A 27,373-nucleotide genomic window follows, 5' to 3' on the forward strand; every position below is an offset into this window, starting at 1 on the left:
CAGCTCTAAGAGAGCTTCATTTTTTTCTACTATCTTTAGAAATGTAATTCATTAAAAAAAAAAAAACCCGGAAATTTTAAAATAGAAATTTCTTGTAATTTCTCTACCAGAAATCATGATGAATAATATATGGTGTATAACCTTTCAGTTTATTCTGTGTATGTAGTTATCTCTATAAAATATATCACATATATTTTTAATTTGTTTTTTGCTGCACTTAAAATGCCTTAAACCCCTTTCCATGTTGTTAAATATTGTTTAATGTAATTTTTCATAGCTGCATAGCATTTCATGGAGAACCTGCTTTCTGGGTGGATGCAGTGGCTCATGCCTATAATCCCAGCACTTTGGGAGGCCAAGGCAGGTGGATCATGAGGTCAGGAGTTTGAGACCAGCCTGGCCATGATGGTGAAACCCGTCTCTACTAAAAATACAAAAATTAGCCAGGCACAGTGGCGGGCACCTGTAATCCCAGTTACTCAGTAGGCTGAGACAGGAGAATCGCTTGAACCCAGGAGGCGGAGATTGCAGTGAACCGAGATCAAGCCACTGCACCCCAGCCTGAACGACAGAGCAAGACTCTTGTCCAAAAAAAAAAAAAAAATCTGCATTCTAATTTACTTAGTGGATATACATTTTGTAATTTACTATATAGTGTTTATTTATTAAAAAATACTGTGGTCTTTTAAGTTAAATTTCAATGTTTCCCTTTAGTTATTTCATTAGATACATTTCTAAAAGTAGAATTTCTATTTTAAAGTCTACAAATTTCAAGTTGTTAAATATGCATTGCAAAATACTTTACAGACATATAGAAGTTTCTTAAATTAGTCTTTAACAGATATTTAATAGTATAAATCTCTTAAGTGTTGTGAAGTTAGAATCCACTGAGTAGTAAGGGGAAGAATCAGGAGACTTCTCTCCTGGGGTAACCGCATGTTTCACAATCTAACAGTTTATCCGTTAGAAAAAATAAATCTTGACTTTGTATAATGTCAAGACCACTTTCAAGTTTCAGTGTCATACAATATCTAAAGAAACATGCATTATAGAGAAAAGTTTGGATGATTTCTGTAGAACATTTTACCTCACAATACATTAAAATCCTTTAATAGATTAGTAAAGGAATTGGTGAGAGTTGAATTCAATATAGGAACTTTACTTCTTATACCGAGAAAGATTGTAATCATGTATGGAAGTAGCTCAGATGCAGGGAAGAAACAGAAGGCTAATCAGGACTTTACTTGACAGAAAAAATTGTTGGGATTCTAATACATGAATATTCTTGCAAATGATCCAGAAGAGAAAGTACAGAATGAAAATACCAGGGAAATGCCAAATTGATGTAATTAAATTTGAGGAAGTATTTAGAGCTCTGGAAGGCTTAGCAGAAACCAAAGTCAGATTCCTTTGGTATAAATACAATGTTGGCTTAAGATAAAATAATTGAAGCCACACCTATACAATGATGAGATTTGAACAGGGGATAGCAAAAAGGAAGGACCTGAGCATCCCTGTAGATTCTCCATTGAAATCACCAAATTCATGCAGACAAATGGGCTAAAAAAGTTGGTTATTATTAACAGAGTTTTTTTTTTCTCTTTGAGAGAAAAAAAGTCCAAAGCAGGTTAGCAGATGCCACAAATATTCCATGTAGATCTGATTGCTATGCTTTGACTTTAAGTGGATATGGAAAAGACTTCAGTAAATTTAAGGAATATAATGAGTTGGAAGAATTTACATGTGAAGACCATCCCTTTTAAAAGATAAAGTTTGAGAGGGAATAACATCTAATTTCATACATTTTTGAAAGGTCTGTAAAAGGTAGACACAGGCTTATCAATTCATAGACTAGAACTTGGAATGCAGTGGTTCTTTTGTCAGCCCTCACCTAGACCCAACCCTGGCTCTCCCAAATTTCTGATAATCTTTAACTAGGTGACTAGTGCTGTACTGGAAAGGAAGAAAGGGAGAAAGGGAGAAAAGGAGAAAGGGAGAAGGAAAGGAAAGAAAAAAGAAAAGAAAATAAAGAAGAGAAGAGCAGAAAGAAAAGAAAAGAAAGAGACCTAAAGATACTGCTTTTTATGTTCACGGTTTATGGTAGTTTACATGAGAAATGGCTCAACTTTATTTCTGCACTTTAAGGCATCTAAGCTAAGAGCTTATTACAGAAACTCTTTTGTTTCTTTTCTGTCCCAGGTAGCAGATACATGTGGCAAGTCTCTCTCAATCAGTGACCAAGTGGCCCTCCTGTACTGTCCCTCAGTTTCTGCTCATCTCACAGATAACCATCTAACTTTCTGAGAAGTTACCGCCTCTAAACTAGAAACTTCCAATGTGAATTTCATGTACAACAAATTGCCTATATTTCAAGTGAGACTGTTCCAACTGTATCAGCTATCTAGTCATTTTGTTGGGATGCTATTTTTCATAGACAGAAAATTAGTTTTTTTACATAGATACCTCATATTTAAGTTCTCTATATAAAATGTCCTGCCATCCCAAATAGATTATATATTCTATTTCAAGGATCATGGCTTGTACTTATATTTCCAATGTTTATAACAGTAGGGATGTAATATGTTTTCTTATTGTTATTTATGATGATAATGTTTGGTGATAAAAAACAAAAGAAGGTCAGCTTTCTAAGACAGAGAGAAAATGAGTTAATCCATTTTCTGAGTTAGGGAGGGAAGACAACATTTAATAAACATTGACCAGGACTATTATAGGTATTTTACCTGAGTAATTTTATCCCTTCAGAGTAGTGCTTTTAAATATTTAATGAGCCTATGAATAACCTGGGGTTCTTCTATAATGCGGGCTCTGACTCAGTACGTCTGGGGTAGAACCTGAGATTCTGCATGTCTAACAAGCTCCCAGGTGATGCTGATGTTGTTTGTAAAGGAAAAAATTTAAAATCTCAGGGACCCTAAACTTCTTATGCAAAGGAGAGTGAAGCCTGTCCTGCCACACTCTCTTCCAAATGAATAGCCGTCACCAATATCATTCTTTAGCCAGATCCCCATGGGAAGGGAAAAGGCCTTAAGCATCTAAAAGGCCTGTCCCTACAGATAATTCAAAAGTAAAATTTGTGCTGGCCTCTCCTATAAACAAGGGAATGTCAATTGTAACTTCAGGGCTACAATGTAAGTCTAGCCCCTAAAACTAAAGTCTGTTGGATTTCACACTGATAAAGACCAGTATGAGCTTATCTTCCCAGGTGCTGAACAATGTCAAGACTCATTCCTCCACCTACCCAGAGGCATCTGCATAATTGCCTCTTCCTTTACTCTCTTTTTCTCTTCAGACATTCACTTTATCTTGCGTAAATGTAGATTTACTGGGTACTAGCCTAAGTCTCATAGGAATGTAACCATTTGCCTTCCTGCTTACCTGCCCCTCTTTCTACCTGCCTTCTCCCACTTTAAGGAAATTTATAAATACCCACATAAAACCTCTTTGGAAAAACAAAAGTGTCTGTACCTCCTATGTTTCCGGATGTACACTGTAGCTGACTAATAAACCTTGATGATTGAGACTCATTTCCGATGTTGTATTAGTCAGCAGATGACACTTTGAGCAACAAGGTTTTAAACAACTCTATGAGTAATATAATTATGACAATAACAGCAATGATGACAACAATAGTCATTTAATATACACCATATTACTAGAACGGAAGTTCTACAGGATAGGTAAGATAGATGGTAATGTGTGAACAAATGAAACTGATAAGTTAGAAAATCATAAAATAATAAAGCTAGGGAAAATTTTTTTTAAAACACCGTTATGAAAATCACTTAAACCTGATACATTAACTGTCTCTAAAAGTGCTCCTTTTCTGTTCAGCGAATCTCTAGTTAGGATAGAATGTGTTTACAATAAGACAGTATTGTGACAGAAGACATTTATCTTTTCTTTAAATCCAGTGAAGTTCCTATCAACAGGCTACTTAAAATCAGCAGTTTTTCTCATGCTTTCAATGGTTAGTCTATCTAACAGCATATGTAAGTGACCTTTTGATAATTATTTAAAAGATTCATCAGTAAAGTCTCAAATGCCTGATTCAGGAGACTCACGTATCTGTTCCGGAAGCACTCAAGCTGAACTGTCAGAAAGGCAAGCACTTTCTTTTTGGTTATGTTTGTTGCAACGCTGCTCTATTTTTAAATTTGCCACAGGAAGGACTTCTCAAGTTCAAGTTCCATAGATCCAAAGTCACTAAATATACCAGCACCTAACAGCAGATTTACAAGCACTAACCTCTGGAAACATCTTCCCCAGAAAAAGCAAGTCTGCCTTTGCTGAGTCCAAGAAAACTGATTACCTCAAAGACTCTAAGACCACCACCTGAAAATGCTAGAATAGAGGCTTCTGCTGATTTTTATGACAAAAATATATATCTGATCATTAGTTGAACATCACCCTTATCTGCTCTCCTGTGCACATCAATTAAATGAAGAGGGAGGGAAAAAGGAAACTAAAAAGTTGTGTTATTAAAGAGTAGCCAGTGAGGAACTGGTTGTTTTCAGGCAATGAGGCCATAGTGTCTTAGAAGACCCTTAAACAGACAGTCCCTGAGAAATAGTGTGTTATCCAATGTTAAGAAAATATCTGATTGATTCTTTACTACTTCATGATAGGGAAGTTATTATGCCATGCAGTGATGGTATGGAGGGTGTTTTTGGAAGATAACTTTGTGATATGCTCTGAGGAATGACAGATCTTTTATCCTTTCAATATAGTAAAAGTTCTTAAAGAAAAACCTGGGAATTATGGAGATCTTTTTTTTGTTTTGTTTTGTTTTTTTCTGCTTTGAGGAGAAATATTAACCCATTTTTGCTGATTTTAGTTTCATAGGGATGAAAAAAAAAATTTAAAAAAATTTCATAGGGATGAGGTCTTACTATATTGCCCAGGCTGGTCTCAAATCCTGGTCTCAAGTGATCCTCCAGCCTTGGCTTCCCAAAGTGGTAAGGTTATAGAGTGAGCAACCGCACCTGGCTAAGACTCCATTCCTAAAGCATTGTGAATGTTTTTATTGTTAAAAATAAATTATAACAATAATTTATAATTATTATAAATAAATTTATAATTTAATTAATAATTAATTCCCTTTCCTTGAGTGACAAGGGAAATGTTTGGGGTCATACAAGTTTGCCTTGAGTTTATCTCACATAAATATCGATAAACTAAGAAAAGTCTAATTTCAGTGGAGGATTTTCCAAGGTTAATGAATGAAGTCATCTCATGGACTGGGTTCTGTGTAATCACCCATCTTGTCTTTGTATTCAAGCATATTGAACCTTGAATGTGAGTGAACCCTATGCCCTCCAACAGAAAGATGTGGTCTGGTCTTTGTGACTGTAATTGCAATCCTGACCATTAGTTTCTATGACTTGTTAGTTAATAATCAGTTTTTGTGCAGGAGCTGATTGCCACATTTTCTTTTATGTTGCAAACTTGTTTTTATAACCATTTGTCAAACTGAAGAAACCACTCAAGTTATTTGGAAAGTGGAAACAATTTCTGTAAGGGAAAAAGTTCTGCCATATACAACTAAATGAGCCACCCATAGTTATACATTTTATGTAAGTCTTTTTTTCAGTAAAAACTGTGTTTGACAGAAAATTCTTTGCTTCTAATTTAACCTCAGGCTTTTTATTCTATTTCACAGTTGACCCAGAAGAGTGAAGCTTATTTTCACCACGTAAATGTCACTTTAAACATTTTAGGATACATAAAATTCCTTCCTATATACCCAGTTGTATAATAGAAGAGAGAGAGTTTGAGAGAAAGAGAGAGGTACAAAGAACTACTGTGTATAATTTAGTGCAATGCTCAATGAAGAATAATTAAATCATCAAGCCATAAATTTGAGACTGTCCTTGATTCCTTCATAATTCTTATCTCTCACATTCAACTGGTCATGATTCTATGAATTCTACATGTTAATTATCCCTCAAATCCTGCTTTCATAGCTGTTGTAGCCTCAGCTGACTATGGAGGAATACAGACTTCTCCCTCCCCATCCCTCACCACAGGGTTGAAAATGAGACTAGAAAATTGAAGGCAGCTATAGTGTCTGCTATGTTAGAAGACTCAGTCATCATGGAAATTATGCTTGGCCTGCATTATGGAGTGCATCCAGTTCTTCCTAATCCATTACATAGAATGACATTAGCTCTTCAAATAGACCTTGCCAGATGCTAAAAGCCATTGTAGGGTTTGTCACCTATATTTCCCCAGAGATAATTCCCTCTTATTCATAGCTTTGTGTCCTACTACTCAATCTAATTTAAATAGTCCAACTCCCAGGAAACAGTAGTACCTTATTCCTGGTTCTATACATAGCCCAGTGAATTCAAGTCTGTAATTAAAAACTACAGCCATATTTATCTCTTATGAGGCATGTTACAGCTCGACCTGCCCTGAACAAAATAAATAACACTTCAAATTAAAAATTGCAGATCTGTGCTCAACAAAGAGGAGCTCTTTTCTAGTGTGTATTATTGATTATGTTTTCCTAGGGTAATTTTTGTCTATCAACTAACTCATTTTGTAATGGTAATTCAGGGATTTTTTTTTCTTCTCCTTAAGAAGTAAACTCACAAAGTGAGTCTGACTGAATGTAGGCCATTGCTTCTTTAATATGTAATTATTACAATAAGTAGTGCATCACTGCAGTACTTTGCATGCGCCAGTGAATATGCTTCAGCAATTAAGGACTCCAGGTCCTGGAGAATGAAATAAACATTAGCAATTTTTGCAATCTGTTGAGGCCAAGAGGAATTGTCCAATAGAGTAGTACATTTTAAATGGTAATGTTTGTAATTATTTAATGAGAAAACATGTTGTTTTTTTTCCATTTCCAGAATGAAAAAGATGTTCTTTCCAAACTTTAATTCTTCATAACTTTAGAAAGTAAAATTTAATTTTAATATAATAATTCCTAAAGTTCATACAGTTCATTTGTTTTCAAATCACTCCCAATGATCTTTGCTATTCAGTAAATACTATAATTTATTAAATTATTATAAATGATATAATTTACCAAATAATTTTATATATTACCAATTTGACAGATTAAGGGGGAAAGAGATACAAAGAATGGGTTGCCCCAACTATAGGCAGAGCTTCTAATTTAAGAAAGACACTATTCTAGTCTCAGGGAATTTTATTTCTCTTTTATATATATAAACATACATGTATTTATAAATATATATATATATATGATTTTTATCAAATCCTAGTTGGGAAAATCCAATATTCCCTTTTAACAGTAGCATCTATTTTTATTATACTTTATTTTTAATCTACCACCTATATTGATAATAAAGAACTTTGTTTCGGGTCAATTTAAATAGATTATAGAGCTTTTCTTACCCTAAATGTGTGGTAAAATTGCTACAGTATTTCTAAATGGCCTTTCCAGCTTGAATTCATTCTTATTTTTCTGTTCTGACCTCTAGCTAACCAAGTAATATAATTAAAATCTCAAGAAATAGCAAAATGGTCAGTCTTTGAGCATAGCAATTCCATGGGGGAAATGAAACTTTAATGTTTACCTTTTGCTAACTCCAGACTCACTAGAGTTGAGCACAGGATGGATCAACAAGGAAAGCCTGGTGATTCACTTGGAATAATCTTTAGAAGAGCTTAATATGGATATTTGATGAACACTTTGCTGTTGAATGTGCACTTTAGTAGTGGCCCCATTTTTTGTGACTGCAGAATTATAAATAAAACAAAATGATATGTACATTAAAAAATTTTTTTAACTCTTTTGTAAGGATGGGGTCTTGCTATGTTGCCCAGGCTGGTCTTGAACTCCTGTCCTCAAGCCGTTTTTCCACCCGGGCCTCCCAAAGCACTAGGACTATAGGTGTGAACCTCGATACCTGACCATATAAACATATTTTCATCACCATAGCTACCGATATAAGAGTTCGCTGTAGGAACAGACTTGATCACTTGGGAAAAGCCTTTAATAAATTTGTAGGCCTGCAAAGTAAAAAGGAGCCTTAGACTGGAGCACTAGTTACATGGGAAGAGGGATTCTATTTGGCACTTTCCATGTACCCTGGGGAAATAACATAAAGACATTAAGATCACTGCTGTTTTATAACAATGGAAAGTAGAGATTAGACATTAATCAGATGATCACTCTGATGAACATCTTGTTAATGAGAAGAGATAGTTAGATCAATACTCACCCATGACAACGGAACCTGACCTAGATTTGATAAAGTTTGAGATATTGAGATACTCACCCATGAAAATCCAGGAACCTGACCTAGATTTGATACATTTGAGATAGTGAGATAAATGCTCACCCATGACAATCTAGGAACCTGACCTAGATTTAATAAAGTTTTCGTGAGAAAATAATGCTCTAGGTGAGCCCTACTGGAATAAATTGGACTTACCTAACAAGAGGTAAATCCCTACAGAAAGAAAAGCATAGACGAATGCACCTAGACAAGGAAGAGTGGAAAGCGAGGGGGGCTGACAGGAAATAATGCTAGAGAAATAAACAGGGGCCAAATATTTCAGGGTCTTAGGCTAAATTAAGTACTTTCACTTTGATCCTATGATAAAAGAGGAGGCAGGAACTTTGTGAAATTAGTAATTTGGAAATATCACTTTGTAAAGAATGGCTAGGAACAGAACTAAAGCTACCTCAATTGTCACTGAGAGATAATGATCACGTGGAGTGGGGTTGCAGCAGTGGACATAGTATCTTGGAGGTCAAAATAGGTCAAGGATATTAATAAAATTTCTAGGAACCCATCAGAAGGAGAGAGAAACAGAGCATGCAAGAGCATGAACAATGAGAGAGGAATGAGAAAGATAAGTCAACCCTGACTATTTCAACCCAATTTATGTCTTATATGCGTATTTTCTTAACATGCCCTTGCAACTCAGGGAAAACATTGCTTATATAGATTTCATATACGTGTTGTCCTTTATTGAATATTTATGCATGACTTTTCTCCCTTAGAACACTTAAAGTGAAATATTTTCTGAGCTTTTCCTGTCTTATGCTTTCTAACTTAGATAAATGGTAGACACAGAGCAAATATCCTTTGATAATTAAGAAAGTTAAATTTCTTAATGTTATGTGAACTCCTTTTTAGTGCTAAAACCAAAGCTGAATCCAAGTTTACAAAGAATATGTCTAATCCCAAGCAGTCAGGCATTTCAAATACATGCCTTTTTTTTTTTTTTTTGAGACAGAGTCTCCCTCTGCCACCCAGGCTGGAGTGCAGTGGCGCGATCTCGGTTCACTGCAAGCTCCGCCTCGCGGGTTGACGCCATTCTCCTGCCTCAGCCTCCCCAGTAGCTGGGACTTCAGGCGCCCGCCACCACGACTGGCTAATTTTTTTTGTATTTTTAGTAGACACGGGGTTTCACCGTGTAGCCAGAACAGTCTCGATCTCCTGATCTCATGATCTGCCCGCCTCGGCCTCCCAAAGTGCTGGGATTACAGGTGTAAACCACTGCACCCGGTCTGTTTTTTTTTTTTTTTTTTTTTTTTTTTTTTATTTATTTTTTAACTTTTGCCAACCTCTTATTATATGAAACACACTTTGGCAATTAATGAATTGCTTACATTTTGACTTTATGTCTGCATGAAATTGGATTGTACGTTAAAGAGAAACTTTGTAGATGTTTCTGACATAAAATTCCTTTAAAAAAAGGAGATTTGGAAAAAATATTAGAGTCATTTTAAATTTCTCCATTTGAACTGAAATGATTTGGGAGATAGTACAAACTTTTTTCTACTCCAAATTCTAAACTTATTAAATCCCTGAGTAGCAAATTATAATGGATCAAAAAATCTCTGTTGTCTATGTTTATTTTTTCATCATTGTCAGCTAAAGTATTTTTTATTACTTTAAACTGTAATATGTGTTACTGGTATCAGATAGTTTTAAGGCAAATTTTCTCTTATTTTAGTTTCATGTTACAGGAAAACCCTAAAAATTTGTGTGTAGATTCAATTTTTCTTATTTATATTTATTTAACTCAAACTTAAAAAAATAGAATATTAAAATGATTGTTGAGTTCAACAAAATTATAAATTCTGTGTGTATACATATTTGTGTAAATAGTATTCTTTTAAATCCCTGAAGCATTCTTGTATTTTATTCTCAAAATATCTGTATAGAAGCAAGCATTTGTAAATTAGCTGGGCGTGGTGGCAGGCGCCTGTAATCCGAGCTACTTAGGAGGCTGAGGTAGGAGAATTGCTTGAATTTTCGGGACTGCACCACTGCAGTCCAGCCTGGGCGACAGAGCAAGCCTCCATCTCACAAAAACAAACAAACAAGAAAACAAAAAACCATAATCTAATTTAATTCTACCAACAATCTTTGTAATAATCATTTTTGTGACCATTACAGATTAGGAAATTGAGGCTTAGAGAGTAAGCAATTTGTCTAAAACCACACAAAACTAAGTAATGGAGCTGGATTAAAATGGGAGGCCTTGCTCCAAATTCTTTTTTTTTTTTTTTAAATTACACTTTAAGTTCTAGGGTACAGGTGCACAACGTACAGGTTTGTTACATATGTATACATGTGCCATGTTTGTGTGCTGCACCCATTAACTCGTCATTTACATTAGGTATATCTCTTAATACTGTCCCTCCCCCCTCTCCCTCCCCCACGACAGATGAAACCTACATATTGGTGATTTTGTTTTATCGCCACAAACAATGTATTTTATATTCTTTTCCTCTTTTACTTATTTAATTTGGAAGGTTATCCAGTCTTAATATTTAGTATAAAAGACAGTAAAATAAATGTTTTGATTTTCATGTGGAATTATTGCCTTTTACAGACCTTCCGAGAGCATTATTTTTCCCACTTACTACATTTTGCATAACTGAAATAGTCCTAGGTTGAACTTTTCCTCTTCAGCAGTGTGTTTTATGAGATACGAAAATTTATACTGGCATATACTTTCACAGAAAGCTCTATCCTCCCAGAAATAAACTCTGTCCCCTTCTCTCCTTAAAAAATACTTTTAACCCCTGGGATAGGATAGCTCAGTTTCTTATACGTGTATCCAAGGCAAATGGAAGTCTTGTGAGAAGTTTCTGTGTGAGTGATCCTATCATGCAGGGATCATCCCTTCACGGAGTGAGAAGATTACAAAAAAGGTTGTGAGGCCAAAGTTGAATGCAGTTTCATTAATTGTAAATCTGGAGTCCATGGCAAGTTATGTCTCCTATACACCACACCCTCCCCTACTCTGAAATGCTTTTATCATTTAACATAAAGTTCTGACAATGGAGATTCATGGTGGGAAGTATTGCACGCCATAATCTGAAGTGTAAAGGTAATTTGCCATAGATGAAGTAAAATATGAGAGCAAGTAAAATAGAAAAAGTTATCAAAATAAAGAAATGTGGAAAAGCCAGCATAGAAAGTGAGAAATATTTGGTAGTAGGACATCATTTAAGCAACTGAGAAAAGGATGTACAGAATTAGAGCATTGAATTTGATGCCATTACTCCAGTTGCTGTAATTCTGAAATTATGATGATGTTACCAATTTAAGTAGATGTTACATAAATTCACCTCACATACAACCTTAGATATATTTGAGGCATCATATATCTAGTTATTTTAATTTTCTCTACATGCTGTGACACTGAGGTAATCAGACCTATAGGTACTACATATAAATCATCTTTTTAATCCCCAAAGTGCTTTTGTTATATTAACTAAAATTTTTAAGATTATTTGTATCAATGCCAATATCGAACTATCTCTGGGAAAAATTAAATTATGTAGATTTATTTTCACATTTTAAGTAATTGTTTTTAGAAATCTTTCAAGAGAAGTATATACATCAGCTTTAAATCAAATGTTAAAATCTGAAGAACCTCTGAGGCATGGGCTGATTCAAACCCTGTCTCCACACCCCACCCCAGTGGACGCATACCTGTAACTTCTGGGAAAATAGATCTTGGAGAGGTAATATGACTTTTTTTTATGGACATAAAATCAGTTTGAAGCAAAGTAAAACTTTAGCTTGAGCCTCTTGGCTTCCAATCTAGAGTTTCTTCTATAATTTGGGGTAAGTTATTTCATCCCTTTGTGCCTCCATTGTCTTGTCAGCAAATTGGAGATACCGATAAGATCTTTCTCAGTGGACGAAAAACATTAATGCAAATCAAGTACTTAGAAACATGCCCGGCACATTGCAGGTCCTCAACAATGTTATTTTTATAATCACTACACTATTCTTCCATTTTTACAAATATAGTAAAAGCAAAATAAAACCTTTTTGAAGAAAACCATTGTCACATCAAAAGGAAGGTGAAGGGAAATAAGTCATTTTTCACTGTAAAGAATTAAAATATTGCAGTTGAATATATTTTCATTTCATCATTTCAGAAGATAGTGTTTTTTAAATTAAAACAACAACAACAACAACAACAACAACGAAAAACACTGTTTGGCCAGGTTCCGTGGCTCACGCCTGTAACCCCAGCACTTTGGGAGGCCAAGGCAGGTGGATCTTCTGAGGTCAGGAGTTCGAAACCAGCCTGGCCAACATGGTGAAACCTCATATCTACTAAAAACTCAAACAAAACTAGCTAGGTATTGTGGCGCGCATCTGTAAATCTCAGCTACTCAGGAGGCGGAGGCAGAAGAATTGCTTGAATCTGGGAGGTGGATGTTGCAGTGAGCCGAGATCACACCATTCCATTCTAGTCTGGGTGATAGGAGCAAAAACTCTGTCTCGAAAAATAAATAAATAAATTAAATAAATAATACATTGATTGTGACAGGCCAGGCTGTGTGGAGCCTAAAGTATACACAGTTTTAAGGGCCTTCTTTAAGAAAAAGTGAATATTTATTTAGAATATGAAAACCAACTAGATACTAATTTTAAAATGCTGCCAAATATCAAAATATAGCAAAATCCAGAAAATAATATATTTGCATGAATGATCTGTCAGACACACCCTCATGAATCTTCTTTTTTATTTTCTTTTTTTTATCTTTATTTCACTGCACACTCTTGATCACCTCTAAAATCACAGCGATTTATTTTGTAATGTCACTTTCTATGTAGAAACTGAGAAGATAATTCAGTGTTTGTTCTAGCACAGTTTGTTTGGAGGTGTTTCAGAAAGGAAAGCACATATCAGTAGGACAGGCAAAGGCTCTATTGATTCTATCATGATCCGATATCAATACTACAAGTATGAAGGTGGTAAAAGATATAGGGAAGTGACTGTAACACACCTGAAATTACCCACTAAACACAAACTAAATGTATCCTCAACTGAACTTCCCCTTAGCTGGATCCCAAAACTATTTGAGGCAGATTTTACTCGAACAAATGACAATGTGAACACATTTCTAGAGTCTCTTATGGGTCTTAGAAGGTGTCTGGACAAATGAGATTCCTGTAAATACAAGCTCCTAATACCTAGAGGGAAACAATGAAAATCTTGAGACAGTCTGAAAATCCTAAATATTCTGAATGTAGTTTAGATGTTCAAGGGTTTCCCAAGGTAAATGAGTTTAGAATGTAGTAAAAATAGTCTATCTGATTTAATAGAAAAATATGAGGAAGCTTAGCCTAAAGCATGTTGAGGCCTTGACCACATATACCAGTAGAAATGAGGAGAAGCCTAAAGAAGATAGAGTGAGACCAGTGGAAGCTAACTAAACTGACTTTTGTCAGGGGTGCCAGACAGCCTAACGCACAGGGTCTAACAGGGGCTAATTTGGACAGGCCCGTATAAGGAAAGAGAAATGAGGATCAAACACAGCCCTTATCAGCGAGCGTGGGTAGGGAATGTACTTGGAATAACAGAAGCCAGATTCAAAGAGGAGGCTGGTGAGTGCTTTCAGCAGTTCCTTGAAGTTCTGTGTTCTCCTCCTATAACCTCAATCAATTCAATTCATTCCTTTCTTATCACTTGCCTGACAAAATCCAACTTTAAATGAATAAAAAAACTTTTTTTTGGTGGTGTCCAAATTGGGAAGGAAGAAATAAAATTATCACTGTTCAGTGCTGACATACTCTTATATTTAGAAAATCTTGAAGATTATACACACATAAATCTTAAAGCTAATAACAGAATTCACTAGAATACAAAATCAACACACAAAAATCAGTGTGTCTTTATATACGAACAATGAACAATCTGGAAAGGGAGTTGAGAAAACAATTTCACTTAATAATAGCATCATACGAAATGAAATGCCTAGGAATAAGCTAACGAAGGAGGTGAAAGATTTTTACCTGAATGTCTTTTCCTTTGTAGATTTTGCTGAAAACTACAAAATATTGCTGAAAGAAATTAAAGAAGACATAAAAAGTAGAAAAGACATCATATGTTCATGGGTTATAACATTTAATATTATTAAGATAATAATACTAACCAAAGCAATCTACCAGTTCAATGTAATCCCTATCAAAATACCAACAATGTATGTTGCACATATAGAAAAAAACACATTCTCAATTTCATATGGAATTTCAAGGGACTTTGAGTAGCCAAAATAATCTTGAAAAATAAGAACAAAGTTGGAAGCCTCACACTTCTTAATTTCAAAATTCATTACCAGCTGCAATAACCAAATAAGTGTGATACAGACATATAGATCAATGGAATAGAATAGATATCCCAGAAATAAACCCTTGCATTTATGGTCAAATGATTTTTGACAAGTCTACCCAGATAATTCTATGGGTAAAGGATAGTCTTCAACAATTGGTGCTGGGAAAACTTAAGTACATGGCAACGAATGAAATTTGCCCCTTACCTTGCACCATATACAAAAATTAACTCAAAATGAATCAAAGACTCAAATATAGTGGCTAAAAATATAGAACTCTTAGAAGAAAACACAGGGTGACACTTCATGACATCAGATTTGGCAATGTGCATAGGACACCAAAAGCACAAAAAATGAAAAAAAAAATCAATTGGACTTCATTAAAATTCAAAACTTCTGTATATCAGAGGACATTAGCAAGAGAGGGAAGAGGCAACCCAAAGAGTGGGAGAAAATATTGACAAATCATATATATAATCAGAGATTAATAACCAGAATATGTAAAGGACTCCTAAAACTCAACAATAAAAAACAATTAAAAAATGGGCAAAAGACTTGAATAGACATTTTTCCAAAGAAGATAAACAGTTGGTCAATAAGCACATGAAAAGTTGTTCAGCATCACTAATCATTAGGGAAATGCAAACTGAACCTCAATGAGATGCCACTTCACACCTGTTAGGATGGTTAGGGTTAAAGGAAAAAAACAAAAGGGGAAATAAGTTTTGTCCAGGATATGAAAAAATAGGAACTCTTCGGCATTGCAGATAGGAATATAAAATGGTGCAACTACTGCTGAAAACAATGTGGCAATTTCATAACTTAAATTTAAAATTGTCAGGCTTTGCACAGTGTCTCATGCCTGGAATCCCAGCACTTTAGGAGGCTGAGACCAGTAGATCACCTGAGCTCGAGTTCTAGACCAGCCTGGGCAACATGGTGAAATCTTGTCTCTATCAAAAATGCAAAAAATATTAGCTGGGTGTGGTGGTGTGCATTTGTGGTACCAGCTACTTGGGAGACTGAGGTGGGAGGATCGCTTGAGCCTGAGAGGTGGAAGTTGCTGTGAGCTGAGATCAAGCCACTACACTCCAGCTTGGGTGACAGAGTGAGACCCCATTTTTAAAAACATTGTCATATAATTTTTTAGCAATTCCACTTCTGGGCATATACCCCAAATAATTGAAAGCCAATACTTGAACAGTTATTTGTACAATAATGGTCACAACAGCATTATTCACACCAGCCAAAAGATGGAAACAACCCAGTGTCCACTGACAGATGACTGGGTGAGCAAGACATGGTATGTACATACAGTAGAATATTCTTTAATCTTCAAAAGTAATGAATTTCTGATGCATACTACAACTTGAGTAAACCTTGAAAAGATTATGTTAAGGGAAATAAGCCAGACACAAAAGGACAAATGTTGTATAATTCCACTTATATGAAGTATCTAGAATAGTCAACAGCAAGAAGTAGAAAGTATAATAGAGCTTACTAGGTACTAGAGGGAAGGAAGAATGGGAAGTTATTGTTTAATGAGTACTGAATTTCAGTTTGAGATGCTAAAAAGTTCTGGAGATGGATAGTTGCACAGCTATGTGAATGTACTTAATGCCACTGAATTTTATAAATGGTTAACTTAGCAAATTATATATATATATATATATATATATTCTCTCTCTCTCTCTTTCACATGCACACACACACACACACACACATACACACACATTGGCTCTCTCTTTTGTTTTTCTTTACACCAGGCATTGTAATGTTTCCTTCAGTGATACCTTTATGGTTTTAAGGGTCATCACTCACTCATAGCATCATAAATTAGTATAATATTGTTATAGAAGATTGTACAGTGTGGCAATTAAGAGCAGGAAGTCTAGGTCAAGTTGACAACTTCTCCTTAATAACTTGGTAACCTTATCTGAAAATGGAGATGACAACACCTACCTACCTCAATGCGATGTAAAAATTAAGTTAAAAAAATTAGGTGAATATGTAGAAAGTGCTTGGAACAGTGGTGCATGGTGCAAAGTATGGACTTAGTATTTTATTATTATCGTTATTAGTATTTCTGTGTTTTTGTAATCCAAAATAGGATACTCTCAAAAACAGTCAACTTCTTTTTTTTTTCTTTTCTCTGAGTATCATTTTATCTCTGTTGATGTTATTGACTCTCTTGATATATTTTCCCCATTCTCCTCTTGCCACCTACTGGCTTATTTTACTACACACTTTGCTTTTGCTTGTTAATTTTTGTCTTTCTACTTTTTCTTTCTTTTTTTTTTTTTTTTTTTTTTTTTTGAGGTAGAGTTTTGTTCTTGTTGCCCAGGCTGGAGTGCAATGATGCAATCTCAGCTCACCACAGCCTCCGCCTCCTGGGTTCAAGCAATTCTCCTGCCTCAGCCTCCCGAGTAGCTGGGATTACAGGCATGCACCACCATGCTCAGCTAATTTTGTATTTTCAGTAGAGAGGAGGTTTCTCCATGTTGGTCAGGCTGGTCTTGAACTCCTGACCTCAGGTGATCTGCTTGCCTCAGCCTCCCAAAGTGCTGAGATTACAGGCGTGAGCCACCACACCTGGCCTATTTTTTTTCTTTTTAAACATCATAGGTTCAGTCTATTTACAGTTTCTTCTTCCTTACACTTTGGCTCTAGTTTCCTTGTAGCCTTAGCTGCATTGGCCCCCTCTGGTTCTGATTTTATAAAATGGCTGCTCTTTACAGAAACTTTCAGCTTTGGTCTTGACTGCTAACTAATGATTTCTCCATAAATTCTAGTTCAAATTTTCAAGATTGATTAACACAACACAACTTTTTATATCAAACCTCATGACCTATCACCAGCCGGCCAAGAGATTAACTCTTTTTGAATTGGGTACCTGCCTATGACCTAAATAGTGTTGAAGAAAGAGAAAATAATACCAAACCTGCCCCCCTGTGGCTGTCCTCTCAGTGTGGACTGTGAGCAGAATAGTTTCTCTTAGGGACAGTTTATAACTATAGCAGTTATGGTAATTAACATATTTAGTATACCAAGAAGCAAAGATGAATAATACATAGTCCCTCCTATGATGGAGCTCATTACCCAGGAATAGACATGTGTATGAGCAATCATGCAATAGAATAGCTACTATTTATTTATATGGACAAAATATTTTTTAAACACAAAAGAGAAAACAATTCAGTTTGCTGGGTGTAGGGAATGGGACAGGCTTCACAGTATGTGGTGATCTTTCCATGGATGTGCTAAATATAAAAAATGTTTCCTAAGATGGAGTAGAGCAGAAAAAGGGATGGAACAAGGGCGTTAAGGTAGATTGAGCTGTAAAAACAGTCACAGAGCTACAACGATGAGTGGTGTGATAAGGAAATGGAGCTGAAAACTGTGGCTGGAACAAAAACTAAAATGAGTAAGATTATTACAGCAGAGTGAACTGCAGGTAAGGACCGACCTGTGGATGGGTTTAGACTATGAATTACTGAAAAGAAATATGGTTTTCATTTTTAGTCAACTAGGATTTTATCAAAGGTTATCACTTTGGCATTTGAGAAAGAAATGTGTTTGCACTGAGGAGAATGTCTCAGAGCAAATAGAGACTGGAAGTAGAAAAGTATAAGGCTACTAGAACGGCCCAGTTAAGATATACTAAGGCCTGAACTTAAAAGAAACTGTTTCAAAGGTGAACTGACAGACTAAAAATTATCAGGGTCAAGTGACTGACATGTAAACATTTCAACCATAATTTAAAGAAACAAAATGCCTCAGAAAGCAACATAATTCATTTTTTAAAAAGCTTTAGTTTTACATGAAGAAGATTTAAGAATGGTTATTTTATTTTCTTTAGATATATGGCTAAAATTCTAGTAGTGTGACATTGGGATGAATATTTTTCTGCCTTAAAGAGGGTTAGAAGAAGAATTCTGAATTGTGTCTTCTTTTAGATTTAAGCTAAATATCAGAAGAGTCAAGTAGGATAAAGCTTCCTCATAGTGTGCAGTGTTGAATCAGATAAATTGGATCAGCAGCAGAACTGAAAATATTCTTATAAAATATAGCCTGTCTTATATTCATAACTTCATATCTCCACTGAGGGTTTTACACCAGTACTTTAAAAGTATACTTTGCTGTGAAGGCATAATTTCAGTACAACCACATGTGTACATAGTTGTCCAATTGCAAGAACAATGAAACACCAGGGACCAGAGCCATTGCAGTATACACAAAGGTACATTGTAAGTTAATAGGTTAATAAAACTCTAAAACTGAAGTCAAGGCATACTGCACAGTAGTTATTTCTAAAGTTAGTGTGTTTCCTTAAAATTTAATATGTTCCCCTTTTATAGAAAAGAAATAAAAAGGGGGATTTAAATATATTATTCTCAGGCAACTAATTTTTTCCATATTCTACCTCCAATAATGTGGTGACCGGAAGTGACTTAAGGTGACATCTTTAGGATATTCAGTAGGAAAAGCTTCTTTTTATTGTTATCATTGTATGAGAGGTCTTCAAAACGTTTATTGAAAATGTGTTTTATGAAAAAGTTATGCATAGAATTCAACATTTTTGCACCAAAATAAACTTGTACTAGCTTGTGATAATGTGTGTGGACAGGATCTAGTTTGACGGATCGAAAATAAGAGACATCATTTTGAAAACAGCTCTATATTAGTCTGTTCTAATGCTGCTAATAAAGACAGAACTGAGACTGGGTAATTTATAAAGGAAAGAGGTTTAATTGACTCACAGTTCCACAGGAAACTCACAATCATGGCAGAAGGGGATGCAAACATGTCCTTCTATACATGGTGGCAGGAAGGAGAAGTTCTGAGCAAAAGGGGAAAACCCCCTTATGAAACTATCAGATCTCGTGAGAACTCAACTGACTATCATGAGAACAGCATGAAGGTAACTGCCCTTATGATTCAAGTACCTCCCACCAGGTCCCTCCCATGACATATGGGAATTATGAGAGTTACAATTCAAGATGAGATTTGAGTGGAGACACAGCCAAACTATATCAAACCCCTATGAAAGGCAACATAAACTCTGCTGAAATTGAAGAAGAAACATCATATTTATGGCAAAGTTTGAGTGGAAGATTGATGCAATCATTGATGCTTTACAAAATATTCTTGGAGACAATGCCCCAAATTAATCATCAGTTTACAAACCGGTAACTCATTTTAATAAGAGGTGAGATGATGCTGAAGATGAAGCTCACAGAAGCAGCCCATCCACATCCATTTGTGATTTTAAATAATTTCTATTATTCATGCCCTAATTGAAAGGAACCAGTGATTAACAGCACAAGCAATAGCCAACACCATAAACATGCTAATTACTTCAGCTTACACAATTCTGACTAAAAAATTAAAGTTGAACAAACATTCCACTCAATGAATATCCAAACCATTGTGCCCAGATCAGCTGCAGACAACAGCAGAGCTTTCGATGGAATTTTTAAATCAGTGGGATCAAGATCCTGAATTACTTCTTTAAAGAATTGTAACAGGAGATGAAACACGGCTTTACAAGTACAATTCTGAAGACATCATAATCAAAGCAATAGCTAGTGAGAGATGGATGTGATCCAGTCAAAGCAAAAACAGACCAGTCAAGAACAAGGGTTATGGCAACAGTTTTTTGATATGCTACAGGCATTTTGCTTAATGACTTCCTGGAGGGCCAAAGAATGATAACATCTGCTTACTATGAGAGTGGTTTGAGAAAATTAGCCGAAACTTTAACAGAAATATGCCCAAGAATGTGTCACCAGAATGTCCTTCTTCACCATTACAGTGCTTCTGCTCATTTATCTTCTGAAACAAGGGCAATATTTCAGGAATATCCATGGGAAATCACTGGGTTCAACTTACAGTACTAATTTGTTCTTGCTGATTTCTTTTTGTTTACTAATTTGAAAAAAAAATCTGTTAAACGCATCCATTTCTCACCAGTTAATAATGTAAAAAAGACTGGATTGACATGTTTAAATTCCCAGAATCATCAGTTCTTTAAGGATAGATTAAATGCCTGATATCATAACTTAGAAAAGTGTCTTGAACTCGATGGAGCTTATGGTGACAAAGTTTATATTTAAAAAACTCACTCTGCAATGATAGAGTAGGAAAAATTTAAAAATAAAAATTATTTATACCTATATAATTTATATTAATAAATATAAAACATTTTATACTTTTCAATATAAACTGTATATATGTGGAGACATTTTACTGTTTTTCCTATTGTCGAGGATGAATGTCATTAAGTATTTAATTTAAATAATGTAATTTTAATACACTTAATGTATGTAAAGAAATCACTGAGTAAACATTCTACATCTTTACAGATTTTTTAAATTCCATTTTTTATGTTTAATACGAATGAATATAATTTAATTAATTTTATTTTATTTCTTTAATATTTTTTATTTATTTTATATATTTAAGAATTATAAGTGCAGATTTCTTACATGCATATATTGCATAGTGGTGAAGTGTGGGCTTTTAGTGTACCCATCACCCAAATAGTGAACATTGTAACCAATAGGTAATTTTTTCAATCCTTATCTTTATAGATTATTAATGCTGCACTTGCTTTGGCTGCAAGACCCAAAAGTCAAGTGGTCAAAAACACCATGGAAATGTACAAGCGTACATGGGAGAATCATATACATGTCCTCACTGAAGCCGTAGATGACATTACAAGCATTGATGACTTCCTTGCTGTATCTGGTATGTCTTTATTCTTTTAATTTGTTTATTTTCTCTTGTCAGCTTTATAAAATAGAATAATACTGGGCCAGGCATGGTGGCTCACGCCTGAAATGCCAACACTTTGGGAAGTCAAGGCAGGTGGATTACTTGAGGTCAGGAGTTCGAGACCAGCCTGGCCAAGATGGTAAAACCCCAGCTCTACTAAAAATATGAAAATTAGTTGGGCGTCTTAGCTAATGTCTGTGATCCCAGCTACTCAGGAGGCTGAGGCAGGACAATTGCTTGAGCCCAGGAGGCAGAGGTTGCAGTGAGCTGAGATCATGCCACCACACTCCAGCCTGGGCAACAGAGCTGGACTCTATCTCAAAAAAAAAAAAAAAAAAAAAAAAAAAAAAAAAAAAGAATAATACTGAATAAAATTAATTTTATTTAATACAGTAAACATTTAATTGATTGTATTTCTGGATGCAATATGTTGCCATGTATTAGCAGCAGTTGTGTCATCCATGGTCTACTCTGGGATTGCAAGCCTCATCTCTTGTAATCCTTTTAAATTTAACAATTTACACTGAGTCTATAAAAGAAACTCCTATTCATGGCCAAAACATATTAGACAATAATATCTAGAAGTCTTAGGTTTTTCCTAGCTTTTCAAATAAATCCACATTTTCTCCAATACATTTATATATCTTGATTTCCCTGCACTTCTTTTCCAACCAAATTTTTCTCCCCTCAGGGAAAAAAATATATTAATGGGAAAACATCGATTTGAAATGTGTGAACTGCAAAATCTGAGACAGATCTCAGTCAATTTGGGAAGTTTATTTTGCCAAAGTTCGGGATGTGCACCCATGACACAGCCTCAGAAGTTCCTGATGACATGTGCTCAAGGTGGTCAGAGCACAGCTTAGTTTTATACATTTTAGGGAGACACGAGACATCAATCAACATATGTAAGATAAACAATGGTTCAGTCTAGAAAGGTGGAACAAATTGAAGCAAAAGTGGGACAAGTAGAAATGGGAAGGGGGCTTCCAGGTCACAGGTAGATAAGAGATAAATGGTTGCAATCTTTTGAGTTTCTGATTAACTTTTCCAAAGGAGGCGATCAGATATGCATTTATCTCACTGAGCAGAGAGATGACTTTGAATAGAATGGGAGGCAGGTTTCTCCTAAGCAGTTCCCAGCTTGACTTTCCCCTTTGGCTTAGTCATTTTGGGGCCCCAAGATTTATTTTCCTTTCACAGATGCAATATGATAATTCAACAACCGTTATATGTATTTGACAGTGCTAATCTAAATAATTAAACAAACAAGTCTAAATATCTAACTTCAATAGACAGCTTGAGATTCCATGTGAAGCCCAGATTATTATCTCATCACAAATTAGAATAATATCCCACAGGATTGTGAAGATACTCTTATAAATCAATATCCTCAGAAGCATAATTCAAGTTTTGTTTGTGTGGTAAGAACAAAGAACTAAACACATTTTAGTCTTTTTTATTCTCTCAAAAAGTAATCCTCTCTATAAAATAAATTACATTTTTTTCCTTTTTTGTGAGAGAAGGATTTTCTTGGAATGTGATAATATTCTTTCTTATAAAATGCAAATTCTCATGAATATCCAACTTCATTTTTTAAAGTTACCTGATTTAGTCCAGTCTAACCTATTGACTTCATTACTTTCATGTATGTATAGCATTCTCATAATGAAAAATTGTTCCAAAAACCAACTATATTTTCATGATACATTAATGAAAATTGAATATATGCTAATTATATATTTTAAAATTACTTTATTTTTATAGAATCAAAGTCTTTGAAAATATAGAAAATGTATGGGAAAAAAATTAATGGCCTTTGATTCCACTACTCAGGAATAATAACCACTGCTAACTGATTTTTTTTCTGTTCACCATTTTTCTAATATATATTTATATTTTCAAATGTGTATCATGCATATATATATATATTTATGTTACTTGCATTTTTACACATATTTGGCTGCATATTTCTGCATGATTGTATATTATTCAAGAACTTATTCACTTTTGTATTCTTTTGTTAATATTTAGATAAATAGTAATTTTAATTATTATAAACAATGTTAAGCATATTTTTGTCTATTTGCTATCTCCTTCTTAAAGACTTTGCAAAGTAAATTCAATCTACACCTTATATTGGAAAAGCCTTTTGTAATTTGATTGTTAAATAGTAGTTTCTGCCTTTTGGTTAAAAGGCAAAGGAACCCACTCACATTCATCAATGTAAAGATAGTTTAATATTTTAATACTGACAGCACATAGGGAGAATCCTCTGGACATGCAAGAAGGGGAACCGGAACCATAATTTACCAATCTTTGCATGATTAGAACCTGGGGAGGCCTGGGATTCAGGGATATTGTAGGTCCTTTAAGCAGGAATTAATAGTTTTTCCCTTTAGTGCTAGATTAACCTGATATACCAATATTTTGGATCTGCTTCTTTTCATGGACAACTTAAGCAGTTCAAAACATAAAGAAGAAACAGAAAACTCATGTAAAAGTTACTTAAATAACAAAAACCCTTCATTGTCACATAGCTAGATGTTTGATATAGTTGGCTCTAGGGTTACTGGCCCTAGCATACAGACGACTTGGGTAGGAGCAGTTAAGCTATGTGGAGAGGGATATTTTAACGGCTAACATTATTTAGAATTGTCTGTACAGGAGGATAATAAAAAGTGAACTGATGGTTAATATGTTTAATTATTGTTTTTAAATTCTGTACAGAAAATGCACATTATTTTCTGTGCCCAGGGTGGACTGCTCATAATTTTCTACATTTTGGATGCCCTGGTTGGTAGTAGTTCTGTTACAGGAAAGGGGTCCCATTCTAGACCCCAAGAGAGGGTTCTTAGATCTTGTGCAAGTAAAAATTTTTGGCAAGTCCGCAATGCAAAGTGAAAGCAAGTTTATCAAGAAAGTAAAGGAATGAAAGAATGGGTACTCCATTAGCAGAGCATCCCCGAGAACTGCTGGTTGACCATTTTTATGGTTATTTCTTGATGATATACTAAACAGGGGGTGGATTAGTCATGCATCCCCCCTTGAGACCATATAGGGTAACTTCCTGATGTTGCCATGGCATTTGTAAATTGTCATGGGGCTGATGGCAGTGTATAGTGAGGATGACCAGAGGTCACTCTTGTGGCCATCTTGGTTTTGGTAGGATTTAGCCAGCTTCTTTATTGCAACCTGTTTTATCAGTAAGGTCTTTATGACCGATATCTTGTGCCAACCTCTTATCTCATCCTTTGACTTAGAATGCCTTAGCTGTCTGGGAATGCAGCCCAGTAGGTTTCAACCTCATTTTACCAAGCTCCTATTCAAGATGGAGTTGTTCTGGTTCACATGCCTCTGACAGTTCAAGGTTATTACTATTATTATTATTATTATTATTATTATTATTATTTTGAGAAGGAGTCTCACTCTGTCACCCAGGCTGGAGTGCAGTGGTGCAATCTCAGCTCACTGCAACCTCCACCTCCCAGATTCAAGCAATTCTCCTGCCTCACCCTCCCAAGTAGTTGGGATTACAGGCATGTGCCACCACGCCCAGCTAATTTTTTTGTATTTTTAGTAAAGACGGGGTTTCACCATACTGGCTAGGCTGGTCTCAAACTCCTGACCTTGTGATCCACCCGCCTCAACCTCCCAAAGTGCTTAGATTACAGGCGTGAGCCACCGCGCCCGGCCCAGTTCAAGGTTATTAATGTGTAAGCATCTTTGGATTCTGTTGATGTTCCCTCATGGTTGCATCTTAAAGCATTGCATCTCCAAGCATTACACAACACCATTTAAAACAGAAAAAGAAACTGGCTTGCAGCTTTAACTTTCGAGAAAAAAGTCTTTTCCAGATGATTTTCATCAGTTTCTCTTCCTTGTCATAGGTCAAAACTTGGTTCCTCTCCCAATCTTGAGCCAATCACTGGCAAAAGAAAATTAGATTTCCAAGATGAGTTTAGAGAGTGCTGATAAGTGATTAACAACTGAGTAGAAGCCAGAGGCAGTGGTAGTCCTAATTTGTAGCATTTGTTTATTTCTGTGGCATAAATACTCCCACCTTTGCAGGTTTTAAGCTACCAGTGTGATGTCACTAAACTGAGTTGGTACAAAATGCATAGAATCGGCTCTTGTGAGCTGGTATAAACAGTTTCTAATTGAACACTAGGCTTAGACCAGCCACAGTTTAACCTTTATTGCTAGTCACTTACTACACAAAGAAAATCAGAGATTTGTTAGTTAAAAAAAAAAAAAAAAAAAAAAAAAAAAGAGAAATGGCCATGAAACAGACAACCAGACATGTTTGACTGAAATAGTGAGTGGTTTCCACTGCTCTCTCAAGTTTCTGTGCCTTCATAAACTTACCTTATATTAGTTTAGCCATGATTCTTTACCAGTGATCTTTTTGTAACATTATAATTTTTCAACATCTGCTCCTACAGATTATGGCATCTTCTCTCAAAATTTTCCCAGTCGAACAAAAGAGAAAGAATCTAGCTGGTCCTCTGGATCTTTCTAGTACCAGCCTAGATGCTCTAGGTCCAAAATAAGACCAATGAATAGACGGATTACTTTTTTTTTTTTTTCAGATGGCTAATCATAGTTCGAATAGCTGTGATGAGAATTGCCACAATCTTGCATCTTCTGTGGGTGGGGGCAGATTTTCTTAGAAAAGTTACAGATGTGTTTAATAGCAAAGTACCTGATACTTGTGTAGAATGATTGATATGGCTTGGCTATGTCCCCACCCAAATCTCATCTTGAATTATAGTTCCTATAATTCCCACATGTTGTGGGAGGCACCAGGTAGAGATAATTGAATCACAGGGGTGGTTTCCCCCATCCTGTTTTTGTGATAGTGAGTTAGTTCTCATGAGATCTGATGGTTTTATAAAGGCTTCTTCCTTCACTGGGCTCTCATTCTCCTTCCTGCCATGATGTGAAAAACGATGTGTTTGCTTCCCTTTCCACTATGATTGTAAGTTTCTTGAGGCCTTCCTAGCCAAGTGGAATTGTAAGTCAATTAAACCTCTGTTCTTTATAAATTACCCAGTCTTTGGCAGTTCTTTAGAGTAGCATGAGAATGGACTAATACAATGACCTTTTAGAGTGATATGTTGTGGTTTGTATTCAGAGACTTCTGATTCATCTTTTGTCAGGTAGATCAATTGTCATGTTAGTTCTTAAGGTATCTGTGTTGTGAATTACTTAGAGAAAATTTTACTTTCAAAATTTTTATAAGCATTTAGCCACTCATGGGCTTTCTTTCAGGAGTCAATGCTAATATTATATATATATACACACACACACACATATGTATGTGTGTGTGTGTATATATATGTGTGTCTGTGTGTGTATATATATATATAGAGAGAGAGACTATTTTCTAGATAGATAGATAGATAGATAGATAGATAGATAGATAGATAGATGGAAAAATGGTCCAAAACAGATTTCCATTTTCTTCTGAATCATTTGTAAAAACTTGGGAATTCTCAGAATATCAGCTCTCTCCATTAAAATATAAATAAAAATATAAATTTAAAATCAGTAGTAAAGGACTCTTAGACTTTAAACTATTTTTTTTTTGTTATTAGCACAGAGGAAGATCACATGTGATAAAATATTTGCTTATAATGTTTTAATATGATTCAGTGGTCCACTATTGACTAAAGATTCTTGAAATGAGGGTATCTCTAATGACAGATGTCTTCTGTTTATCCATTGCAGTTATATATTTAAAACTGAAAGGTTTTCAATGATCATTTAAAGATTATTCATACCATCAACAAATGTCTCATGATAAACATATATCTTCAGAGGTTAGTTTGCATAAATTGACTCATGGTGAGCTATAAACTTTGATAGAAGGGATGAATGCTTTGGACCATAAGAACTGTTCAACAATTACTAAGAACTGATTAAATATGAAGGTTTGGGCCGGGCGCGGTGGCTCAAGCCTGTAATCCCAGCACTTTGGGAGGCCGAGACGGG

At 35.2% G+C, this 27,373-nt stretch overlaps 1 protein-coding gene across 8 annotated transcripts in view; it reads left to right on the forward strand.

Annotated features, from left to right (window-relative positions):
• Positions 1-27,373, forward strand: part of CTNNA3 (catenin alpha 3) — a 1,858,220-nt gene that overhangs the window by 1,249,319 nt on the left and 581,528 nt on the right. For 7 of the 8 annotated variants that reach the window (XM_050805650.1, XM_050805648.1, XM_050805652.1 and 4 more), the window contains one exon: positions 21,193-21,349. In XM_050805650.1, coding sequence (XP_050661607.1) covers positions 21,193-21,349 — 157 coding nt within the window. Of the gene's footprint in view, positions 1-21,192; positions 21,370-27,373 lie in introns of those variants that run through there. The other variant, XM_050805654.1, reaches the window with a different exon arrangement.

This window comes from Macaca thibetana, chromosome 9, assembly GCF_024542745.1.
Source record: "Macaca thibetana thibetana isolate TM-01 chromosome 9, ASM2454274v1, whole genome shotgun sequence".
Lineage (NCBI taxonomy): Eukaryota > Metazoa > Chordata > Mammalia > Primates > Cercopithecidae > Macaca > Macaca thibetana.